At 45.7% G+C, this 12,303-nt stretch overlaps 1 protein-coding gene across 5 annotated transcripts in view; it reads left to right on the plus strand.

The window, feature by feature from the left end:
* The first annotated feature begins 12,070 nt into the window (after positions 1-12,070).
* The window catches only part of WDR91 (WD repeat domain 91), a 31,823-nt gene continuing 31,590 nt past the window's right edge, over positions 12,071-12,303 (plus strand). For all 5 annotated transcript variants that reach the window (XR_014833752.1, XR_014833753.1, XR_014833750.1 and 2 more), the window contains exon 1: positions 12,071-12,217. Coding sequence is in view for 1 of the 5 variants with exons in the window: in XM_003134652.7 (XP_003134700.5) it covers positions 12,095-12,217 (123 nt within the window). In the remaining 4 variants the exon portion in view is untranslated. The remainder of the gene's footprint in view (positions 12,218-12,303) is intronic.

Below are 12,303 nucleotides of genomic sequence, written 5' to 3' on the forward strand. Positions count from 1 at the left end.
CCCCCCCCCCCACGACAAGAAGCATAGATCCTGCCCTGAAATCCACCAGTCTGAGGGCATCCCCTCCCCCCAGATCCAGCTCCACACCTGTCCCACCAGGAAGCCTTCTAAGATTCCTGCATTAATGTCAACCCAGGATGGCCACCCATGTTATGTGTCATTGACCCTAACTTTCTGGTTGGACAAACAGCCTTTTTCACTTTTTCTCAAGTGTTGGGGATGACATATTCAAGATCATTTAAAAATCAAAATGGAGGAACTGCAGTTCAGGCATCTAAAACGGAGCCAGGTGGCTATTGTGGATGTGGTTTCAGACACATTCCTGCATTGAGTCCCAAATTTTCTGACCTATGTCAACCTCAAGGGCATCACTAGCTGATTTCAAGAGTATCTGGTAGCAGCTGCCAGCTGCAGCCTAATGGGCTCAAGGTCTTCCCTTGTAACTGTACAACCATTCCAGGCCCTAGCAAAGCACCCTTACTTGTTGCCAGCTCCGAGCCTAATTCTTGACAAAAAACTTATGCAATTTTGTGGGGTTTGCCTATATAAGCTTCTTCCATTTTGTGGTCCAATGAAACACAATGCAAGTACTTCTTGCATCTGTATCCCCTGGGTTATAGTCCTCACTTTGGCTCAAATGCAACTCTTTTCTCCCTTATTTTAGATTGTTTCCTGATTATTTGCATCAACATCGGGTCCCATCCATTTTATGTGATAATGGGCAGGGGTCTCATATGCGATCATCTTTTTATCCTCTAAACATAACGAGAGTGATGGGTTGTGTATTGAGCCTCCACTGTGTTCCTAATCCTCATGGATGACCTTGTGAAGAACTTTCTCCCCCTTTTATAGATGGGGAAGCCAGAGAAGGGCAGTGACCTGCCTAATATCTAAACATCTGAGGTTCTCTCTGGTTTTTTGCTCATCACACGCCCTTGGGTGGCATTTAGCAAAAGGAATGTGGACTGTCTTGGACTAGAGAGAAATTTGCATGATTTTGTAAGTTTCAGAACAAAAGACCCTCAGCTTTGAACTGAGGTGTGTGGACAGTGGCTTGGAGGGAGGGGTGAGGAAGGCAGAGGTCCATGGAGGGGTACATTTCTGACTCCAGTTAGGAGCTCCCAGCACTGTGGTCAAGAGGAGCCTTGGATGCAATCTCAGGCAGGTGTTTGCCTGCCATCGCCTTTGCACAGGGCCAGATTCTGGCCTCCAGGAGGGCCTGGTAATACAGTAAGCTCCTTTATGGGAACAGTATTTCTGGGTCAGCAAGGCTGAGCCTTTCTACTGTAGAAGGACAGATATGTGACTCCCAAGACATGTCCCCAGGTGACAGTGCCCATCGTCCCCTGACCTCCAAAGTAAAATTCCTGAAGGCTCGGGACCTCCCATCAATGACTTAGCACCAAGGACCTCCTTCTGAGGTTTCTGCTTTAAGGGTTTAATGGATGTGAAAGTGCTTTGACATGTAGAAAGAATTATACAAATACTGATAAAGTCGAGGCTTGTAACTCTCCTGGAAGAAGGCATATGGGAAGATCTTCATAGCATTGGTTGTGGCAGTGATTTCATGATTATGACACTGAAGGCACAGGCAACAAAAGCAATAATAGACAAATGGGACTGTATCTGACCGTTTCATTCAATAATATGAGTTGGAGATATGCTTATATTTGTACATAGAGATCTACCTCACCTGTTTTTAAGGTTGTGTAATATCCCATGTGTTAGACAACTATAAAGGAGTAGTGAATTCATTTGAAAGTGCAGAAATTTTTTGCAAGGTGTATTAGTCAGAATTCTTCAGAGAAAGAAAAAATGAGAGGGAGAGAATGAGAGAGAGCGAGGGGAGGAGGTGGGGGCAGCGGAAGAAGCTGCCCCAATTATTGCAGAAGGTAGAAACAGGATTGCAGAGAGCAAGGAGCTGATTTTTTTTTTTTTAACATGGCAGCAGAGACAGGATTCCCCCACGCTGTCATCCACTTGATGTGTGCGAAGGCATATTACTTATTAACCTAGGACAGTCAAATTGTTCCAGAGTGAAAGTGAATGATTTTATAGACCCATAAACTCATGGATTCCTGCTGCTGGCAGTCTAATGCCATTATTGGTGGTTTGCTGCCCTGTGCAAGTGGAGACTTTGCTGCCTTAGGAGGTGGAATGCAGAGGGCTGGAGGCAGGCAGGTTCTCACTCTAATTTGAACTACTCCTCAGGAGTTCCCGCTGTGGCACAGCAAGTTAAGGATCCAGCATTGTCTCTGTGGCAGTGTGGGTTTGATCCCCAGCCTGGTGCAGTGGGTTGGGATCCAGTATTGATGCAGCTGTAGCATACGTCCCAGCTGCGGCTTGAATTTAATCCCTGGCCTGGATTCATATCATATGCTGCAGGTTCAGTCAAAAAAAAACAAACAAACAAACAAAAAAAAAGTGAGCTTCTTCTTGAGGGATATGATCACAGTGGTCTGGGAGAAGGTCTGTCTCTGAACAGCCAGACCAAGGTTCCCAGCAGGTGCCTTACATCATCGGGAGGCTGTGGCCTGTAAAGGCTGGAACGACCTCAGTGTTCTTCTGACCTAAGGTCTTTATGCTGCAGATGAGGAAGCTGGGAACAAGAGAAATTAGACAACTTGATAATCAGAGTTCAAGTATGAGATCCAGTATTTGGTTCTGAAAACTGAATTGTAGAAGCATAGGACTGGGAATTCCTAGTTTAGCATCAATTTGTACTTAAAAGTTCTGGGGAGATAGTTGATAAAAGCTTTGTGTGAGGAGTTCCCGTCGTGGCTCAGCGGAAACAAATCTGACTAGTATCCATGAGGACACAGGTTTGATCCCAGGCCTCACTCAGTGGGTTAAGGATCTGGCGTTGCCGTGAGCTGTGGTGTAGGTAGCAGACGCGGCTCAGATCCCGAGTTGCTGTGGCTGTGGTGTAGACCAGCGGCTACAGCTCTCATTAGACCTCTAGCCTGGGAACCTCCATATGCCACGGGAGCGGCTCTAGAAAAAGGCAAAAAGACAAAAAAAAAAAAAAGCTTTGTGTAAGTCAGCTCTACGATATGATTATGAAAAATAAGCATGCTGTATTTAAGATATTTATGATATTTATGAAATAAAATTAATATATGCGCATGGAAGGAATTGAAAAATATTAAAGAGCATAAAGACAAAGTCAGAAATCACTCATAAGGAGTTCCCGTCGTGGCGCAGTGGTTAACGAATCCGACTAGGAACCATGAGGTTGCGGGTTCGGTCCCTGCCCTTGCTCAGTGGGTTAACGATCTGGCGTTGCCGTGAGCTGTGGTGTAGGTTGCAGACGCGGCTCGGATCCCGCGTTGCTGTGGCTCTGGCGTAGGCCGGTGGCTACAGCTCCGATTCGACCCCTAGCCTGGGAACCTCCATATGCGCGGGAGCGGCCCAAGAAATAGCAACAACAACAACAACAACAACAACAACAAAAAGACAAAAGACAAAAGACAAAAAAAAAAAAAAAAGAAAAGAAATCACTCATAAAAGCAACATCTCTACTACCTAAAGCCAATAATTGGAAATATTTTGTGTGTACATATATCAAAAATATTATATAAAGCAATCATATTGCATGTACAATTATATATCGCCTTCTTCTTTTTTTTTTTGCTTTTTAGGGCCACACTTGTGTCACATGGAGGTTCCCAGGCTAGGGGCTGAATCAGAGCTACAGCTGCCGGCCTACACCACAGCTCACAGCAACACCAGATCCTTAACCCACTGAGCGAGGCCAGGGATCGAACCCGAAACCTCATGGCTCCTAGTCGGATTTGTTTCTGCTGTGCCATGATGGGAACTCCCTCTCTACAGTTTTATCACATGTATAGGTTCATGCATCCACAACCACAGTGAAGACCAGAAGAATTCCATTACTACAAGGGGCTCTCATTTTGCCCTTTTATAATCACATCCTCTTCCTCTCATACCCTCTCGCTCATTCCTGAACCCTGGCGACCACTAATCGGTTCTCCATGTCTAAATTTCATCTTTTCAAAACTTTTATATAAATGGACTAATTTTGGTGTATATATTTAAAACATTTTTGGATGTATATGTATAACCTTTTTATTTTTTTTTTGGCTGCACCTACATTTTGGTATATAAATACCCTTTTATTTTTTGACTGCACCCGTGGCATGCAGAAGTTCCTGGGCCAGGGATTGAACCTGCGCCACAGCAACAACCTGCGCCACAGCAGTGACAATGCCAGCTTCTCTACCTGCTGAGCCACCAGGCAACTCCTATATATAACTTTCAGGATTGTTTTTTTCCACTCGGCATAGTTTCCTTGAGATCGATCCAGTTGTCGTGTATCACTAACTCCTCTTTATTGCTGAATACTCTTCCAGGATATGGATGTGCCAGTTTGTTTAACTAGAGGGGGTAAGGCATGTTGCCTGTTGGCCCTGTTTAATTTCTAACAAAAAGAGTTGAAGGACATATGGGTTGTTTCCAGTTTTGCGCAATTAAATAAAGTTGCTATGAGCATCACATGCAAGTTTTTATGTGAAGATATGTTTTCATTTTTCTGGGACAAATGACCAAGAGCATTATTACTGGATCATGTAGTAGTCGTGTGTTCAATTTATAAGAAAATGCTTGAAATTTTTTTTTTGGAGTGTGAATTGTATATTTTTAACATGTAGTATGAATATTTCTGTAAATAATTAAATGGGCATTGAAAAAGAGATTTTAAATGATGACATAATATTGCATGGGATGGATATAGCATAATTTATTTAAACTTTTCCCCAATATTGAATATTTTGGCTGTTTCAGATTTCTTTTTTTCCCTGTAGAAATCATGAGTAGACACCTGCATGTGCAGTTGGTGTGAAGAACAGGCCAGCTGGGACTGGTTCTTGCAGTGCCCAGGGATGAGCAGGTTCTGAAAGATAGATCGTGTTCACTGCACTGCACAGGGCCCTGGAGGAGACATCTGCTGAATGCCACATCTTTTTTTTTTTTCTTCCTTCCTTTTTGCTTTTTAGGGCCACATGTGTGACACATGGAAGTTCCCAGGCTAGGGGTCTGATCAGAGCTAAAGCCAATGGCCTACACCACAGCCACAACTCCAGATCCGAGGTGCATCTGCAACCTACACCATAGCTCATGGCAACACTGGATCCTTCAGCCACTGAGCGAGGCCAGGGATAGAACCCGCAACCTCGTGGTTCCTAGTCGGATTCATTTCTACTGCGCCATGATGGGAACTTCTGAATGCCATGCTTTTCAGTGTATAGTAAGAAATACAAGTATTGTACACACAGGATGTGCTCACAGAGGCAGCCAGAATGAAGGACATCACCTTCAGCCTCCATTGGAAGGCTATCATGATTGGAAACTCCTAAAAAAGAGAAAGACAGTTCTTCCTGTGATCAATGCCAGGCTATTCAGATGGCCCCCAGGTGAGCTTGGAACCAGGTAAAGGATGGGCTACCTTTTTTTGGACCACACCTGTGGCATATGGAGGTTCCCAGGCTAGGTAGGGGTCCAATCAGAGCTGTAGCCGCTGGCCTACACCACAGCCACAGCAACGCAGGATCTGAGCCTCGTCTGCTATTACACCACAGCTCATGGCAACGCTGGATCCCCAACCCACTGAGCAAGGCCAGGGATTGAACCCGAGTTTTCATGGATGCTAGTCGGGTTCATTAACCACTGAGCCATGATGGGAACTCCAAGGGTGGGCTGCCTTAATGGCCCAATTTTCGTGGTCTAGTGCCTCCTTCTCATCTTGGGAATAGTCTTGTCATAGGACAGAACAGGACATCTACGAGTTGAGGTACACATGAGAGCTTCATTGGACTCTGCCCTTGGTCACTCGCTTGATTTCTGCCTGTCTGTGTGTGAAACCTCTTCTGATGGACACAATATTTATTTTGTGAATTGGCGCCCTCAATCAAGTCCTATGAGCCAGTAGCTTTTCTCTCTCTTTCAACTGACTTTGTTTCTTTGGTTTTTTTATCCATCTTGGGTTGGTTCTGCAGCTCAACCCTCAGGGAGAAATGCAGCTTCCTCCCAAGTTCTCAGAGGCTACCTCACTATCGCCTCTAAGTAGTTACAACTTTCACAATTGTAGATAACGTTCATTCTTCAAGGAACTTGTATTCTTATCAAGAACCCATTCTACATGAGTCTTGTTTTTTTATTATTTCTTTAAAGGAAATTTTAGAAGCAGTCATTGGGTTCAAGAATATGAAGAACTTTTTTTTTTTTTTTTTTTTTTTGGTGGGTGGCCATTTCTAATGTCATCCCTAGAAAAGCAGCTCATTCTGGAGCCTTGTGGGAATGCCCCCTCCAGTTTAGGTTTATCAACACTGGGCAATTGATGTTTTTTAATGCAAATTTGGTAGGTGACAAAGGCATCTATTTTACTTTTTAGGTCTTTTTCTTTAAAAAAAATTTTTAATTGAAATATAGTTGATTTACAATGTTATATTTCACGTATACAGCAAAGTGATTCATATTCAAAGTTATATGTATATTTAGTTATTCTTCTTTTTTTATTTATTTATTTTTTTTTAGTCTTAGAAAAACTTTAATTGCTTTTGTGTCTCCTTTCTTCCCATTACTTCACTTCAGTGCTCCTTCCAACTTCTTCAGAGGTATATCCTGGAGCACAAGTATCAATCTTCTTTTTCTCAAATGTATATCATCAAAAATGAATTGGCAGTGGCCTTGAGAAGACAGACTCTATTCTGAAGACCCAGGGGTAGGCTTTTATTCATTTTCTTGAGAAATGGTGATCATATTATACAGTGAACCACAGAAGGATATGCCCAAATTAAAATTGTGCTAGAGATTTTTATGCCTACCAATTTGTTATTGTTTCTATGCCTTGTATTAATATAATACAAGTTCAGCAATATTGAAGTAATTGTGCAATTAAAAAGAATTGGAGTTATTCTTCTTTAGATTCTTTTCCATCATAGATTACTACAAGACGGTCAACATAATGGCATTGATTTTCAGTGGGCTGAACACTAACCTGCAAACAGGCTGCCTCCCAAGGCAAGGCTGAAGGTGATTAGCAGGGAACCTGTGAATTGCTAGATGGGTCATGGTGGTCAGGAGTGCTCAGAACTTTCTATGGCACTGACCACAGTAAGAAAACATTTCTCTGCTGAAGGCAACGGTGATGCAGGCTTCATGCCGAGCATGTAACTTGGAGTCCCAGGCATTATATTCACATGGACTTAATCCACTCATTCATTCAACAAACAGCTGTTGAGCACCTCCTTTCAAGGGACTGTGCTAGGCTAGGCGTTGGAGACAGTAGGGTCAGCCAGACACACTCTCTGCTCTTAGGAGTTTACAATCAAGAGAGACAGACGGTTACAGAGCAATGTGATAGGCACACACAGGGTGCTAAGCCACGGGAAGGGAGGGAAACCCCAAGGGCTGCCAGAGGGGGTGAGGGCCAGGGATGACTAGGCTGAGTCTTAAAGGATAGTCGCAGTTCAAGGGAACAACCACAGGCAGTCAGGCAAAGGAGTGGGTGAAAAGCAATCTCAGAAATTGTAGATCCAACCAAGGGCAGTTCAGAGCATCAGTATTAGAAGAAAGGGCAAGAGGTGAAATTCTAAGGTAACCCCAGAAGCTTAGAGAGCTCCAGCTTCTCTTATCCCTCTGACTGGTCATCTGTGGTACCCAGGGGTAACTTGATTGATTCCTGCCCCAGCAGGATGCTCCAGCCATTAAAGAGACATCTATGAGTTGAGATACACATAAGGGCTTCAGTGGACTCTGCCCTTGGTCACTCTCTTGATTTCTGCCTGTGTGCGAAACCTCTTCTGATGGACATAATATTTATTCCATGTGGTTAGTTTGAGCTCCAGTACTATTCGGGGAGGGCGTAATTTGTCCTCGTTCAGCCACGTGGTTTGTCTCACAAGTTGACTGATTCAGTGATATTGCTGTGAGCACTGGTGGATTCAGAAATGTCCATTTGAGACACTGAATAGCTCATTTAGTCACTGTAAACCTCAGTTTTTTTTGGTTTTATTTTTTTAATTTTTGGGTGTGTGTGTGTCTTTTTAGGGCCTCACCCACGGCATATGGAAGTTCCCAGGCTAGTGGTCAAATCCGGACTGTAGCTGCTGGTCTATATCACAGCGACACCAGATCCGAGTCATGTCTGCTACCTACACCACAGCTTACAGCAACGCCAGATCCCTAACCTCTGAGCAAAGCCAGGGATTGAACCTGTGTCCTCACGGATACTAGTCCTACTGAGCCGTGATGGGAACTCCTTGGTTTTATTTTTAAGATGAGGGGGAAGAGGCTTCTTCATAGGGCTGAATGAGGTTCAAATGAAATAAGGGTTTTGCAGCTGCAAACATTATGGTTATTGCTATTCTTATTAAGCTTAAAATAGCCACTTTGTGTGGAAGCTCTGATGATTGGCAGCTTAACCCTTCTACCTCCATTTCCATGAAATAAGTGACTCTCAGACATATGTGTTCCTAAGAATACCCTAGAACTTGGCCCAAATGCAGATTCTCTGGCACCATCCCAAGTGATTCTTCTTCTTTTTTTTTTTTTTTTTTTTTTTTTTCTTTGGGTCTTTTTGCTATTTCTTGGTCTTGGGCCGCTCCCGAGGCATATGGAGATTCCCAGGCTAGGGGTCCAATTGGAGCTATAGCCACCGGCCTACACCAGAGCCACAGCAACGCGGGATCCGAGCCGCGTCTGCAATCTACACCACAGCTCACGGCAACGCCGGATCGTTAACCCACTGAGCAAGGGCAGGGATCGAACCCGCAACCTCATGGTTCCTAGTCGGATTCGTTAACCACTGCGCCACGACGGGAACTCCCCAAGTGATTCTGATTGAATAGGTATGGGTTTGTACCAAGCATTTGTAATTTAACAAGTCCTGGAAGTAATTCTACACAGAGGGTAACATAATACATTCTGGAGAAACAGGAGGTGAATTCTACAGTTGAGTGTGGCAGGACTAAAGCCTCATCCACCATTTTGAACTCAGAGTTTCCAAAAATGCTCCTGAACTGAACAGGTACAATTAAGTTGGACATGTCTGTAGGACATCCAAGTGAAAGTGTCCCCAGGTGTCTGGGCAGGAGCTCGGAAGAAAGGTCTGGACTGGAGGTAAGGTTTGGGAGTCATCAACGAGGAGGTACTAGCTGAAGCCTCCAGGAGGGTGAGGTAGGCTGGCCAGGCTTCCGCTTCTGCTATTGTTTACTGCTTATGGGTCCCTGTTCACCTTAGCTTCTACCAAAGAGTATGTCTGGATGTCCCATGGTCTCCTCTTCTGGAGCTGCCCCTGCCTCGAGAGGTCCTATCATCCCACCTGGATGCCCAAGCCAGCAACCTGCCAATCACTGTCTCTACTCCTCATCTATCTGAGCTAATTATCAAGCCGAGTTGATTCCACTCCTCTGAAATTCTCAAGCCCTCCCCCTAATCTTCATCCCCGCTGCCCCCTCTCTAGTCTCATCTCTTGCTTGGTGTGCTACAGCCTCCAACTGACCTCCATCTTCCTCCCAGGCCTGCTTGCATCCAGTCCAGCCTCCGCTCTACAGCCAGGGTGTGTGTGCTTCAGTCACGGGCTCCTCCAACCAGCCAGAGCTAAGACTGAGGGAAGAGACTCTGGTTGCTTAGTGTTGTGTCCCCAGCATCTAGTACGGTGCCTGCCATCTAGTAGGTGTTCATTAAATGTTTACCCCCATCTGTCCCCAGGCTTTTTGTCCTTCCTCCTCGCCCAAATCTAAGGCTTAAAGGCAAAGAGAGATTATTAGATTGGAAGACAAAATAACTTGTGGTTCATCTCGTGGGCACCCACATACTTTTCTTTGTATAAGGAACTGCTGTGGACCCCCAATAGCACTTGCTTAAAGGAACCTCAGGTTACCTGTTCCTTTGATAGCAGATGCCAGAGCAGAAGCAGTAAAGGCTTAATCAGATCAGCTGGAGCTAATGAGTGAGCTAGAAAATCTAGGCGTCTCTAGTTACATAAAGACAACTCAGTTAAATGCCTCTAAAATCTTTAAAGAGTGAAATGGTATAAAGGGGGAACGGGGGAAGAGGGATACTTTGGACAAGGAACCAGTCAGAAGCCTACACACTGGAGTGACCCAGGAGTTTCTATTCCCTCTAACAGGGCTGTCCTGCTGGAGGGTGGCTGGGTCCTCAGAAATGGTCCTCACTCATAAATATTTATTGAGCATCTGCTATAAGCCAGCCACTGTTTTAGGCAACGGGGATATAGTAACAAACAATCCAGAAAAAAAAAATCTCTTTTTATGCAGCATATAACTTGGGGTGGGGGTGGGGGACAAATAAAACAAGTAAAATATCTAGTCCGTGACATGGTGATAAGTGCTATGGAGAAGGATCTAACGGGTCAAGAAGGACAGGAATTCTGGAGGTGAGAGCACTGCTCTTTTCTGCAGGATGGTCAGACCTTTCTGAGAAGGTGACATTAGTGCAAACATGTGCAGCCCCCTTGGTGTGTTTGCTCCAATGAGCTATTCATATGAGAATCTGGGAGAAGGCATTCCTGGTAGAGGAAAGCGTTCCTGTTAAGACCCAGGAGGGCTGCTTTTTGTTGATTAGAAAACCAATGTTAGTTGGTTTTATAGGCCTTGGTCTGAAGTTGCCAGGGCAGTTGGAGGTGGGGGAGGTAGAAGCTGTGGCTGCAGCTTCAAGGTGTCTTTAGGGAAACCTAATTCACAGTGTCCCTGGAGGGGAAGGTTTTGTTTTGGTGTTGGCTACTTGTGTGGATTTCCCAAGTTCACCCCCCTTTGAAGATCTAAGGTTGCAGTCAAAGAAGGATTTGCTCTGGGCCTCCTAGTAATCACACAGGTGACTCTTCTTTCCTGGCCTGTGCAGCAAGGCTGTTTGCCTGGGGGAAACTTACACCTATGGAGACAGGTAAAGCAGGCACAGAGGGTGGAACAAGACTGACTCTGCCTTGTCTTGCCATGGGTTTTGCTCTTTGTTATCTTTTCAGGGTTCTCTGGGGCAGATCGGAACAGCTTTGGGGCTAAATTTCCGTGTGGTAGGACTGGAGGATCTGAGTTGAGTGGCAGTAGTGATTCTGAGTAGTACTTTGACAAATATAGACAGCCATACCATTAGAGGGAAGAAGGGGACAGAATTTGCAGTTCAGCCATGGGCTTATTCATTGGGCTAAGCATTTTACATACATTATTTTATTACACTTTTATTATTACTCTGCAAGGTAGGTGTTGTCAGTATTTTAAGACAAGGAAAGTGTGGCTCAAAGATACAGGTTCCCTGCTAACAAATATATGGGCACTTTATAAAAATTTCAAGCAAAAAACTAAAAAATAGGAAGTGAAAGTCCCCTATATAGTCTCACCTCTTAGAGGAAATAACTACAAGCTCTTAGCATGTAATATTCCTGAATTTTAAAAATGTACACACAAACACATACACGAATACCTTTCCCTCCCCTGCTCAAGAAACCGGAACCATAGTATAATACTGTTCTGAAACTTGCCTTTTTTCACTTAACAGGGTACCTGTGGTGTTAATATATCTTATTAATGACAGCAGGCTTTTGGGGGAGTCAGAGCTCTCTGATAACACACTTGGTTGTGTGGCTTCACACAAGTCACTCTGCCTCTCAGGACTACAGTTTTCCCCCTTTGTAAAACGAGTGCAGGGCACAGAGGATTCCGCGATGTAATACCAACAAGCAGGGCACCTCAGCCCCCTGCCTGCCTCGTGACCATCTGGGATGATCACCAAGGTCCGGCCCTCCTTGACTTGGACGGCAGCCGCCACTTTCAATAACTCAGATGACAAAACCGCAGCCAGTAAACTCTGACGAGCCGCGCTTCTTTCATTTGCTCCTGGAGCGGGGGTGGTGTGGGGTGTGATGGTGACGGGAGCAGCTGGGCGGGGCGGGGGCGAGGCCGGGGCGGGACCACAGGCGCGCGGCGCGCGGTGCGTGCGGGCTGGTAGGCCAGCCGCTGGGTGACGCGCTCGGCGCCCGCGCCCGGCCCCGCCCCTCGCCGCTCAGGCCCCGCCCCTCCGTCGCTCGCGCTCCTCTGCCCCTCAAGGCGCTGGCGCAGAGATGGCGGAGGCGGTGGAGCGCACTGACGAGCTCGTCCGCGAGTACTTGCTCTTTCGCGGCTTCACGCACACACTGCGGCAGCTGGACGCCGAGATCAAGGCGGACAAGGAGAAGGGGTTTCGGGTGAGAGGCCGGCAGGCGCGGCGCGGACAGGGGCGGCCCCAAGGGAGCCTAGAGCTGGCTGTACCCCAGCACTGCCCTCCCGGGCG

The sequence above is a fragment of the Sus scrofa genome, chromosome 18 (genome assembly GCF_054392235.1).
Source record: "Sus scrofa isolate SSC_HxYL_T2T_F1_AM1 chromosome 18, Sscrofa_HxYL_maternal_Yorkshire_Landrace_v2.0, whole genome shotgun sequence".
Taxonomy (NCBI): domain Eukaryota; kingdom Metazoa; phylum Chordata; class Mammalia; order Artiodactyla; family Suidae; genus Sus; species Sus scrofa.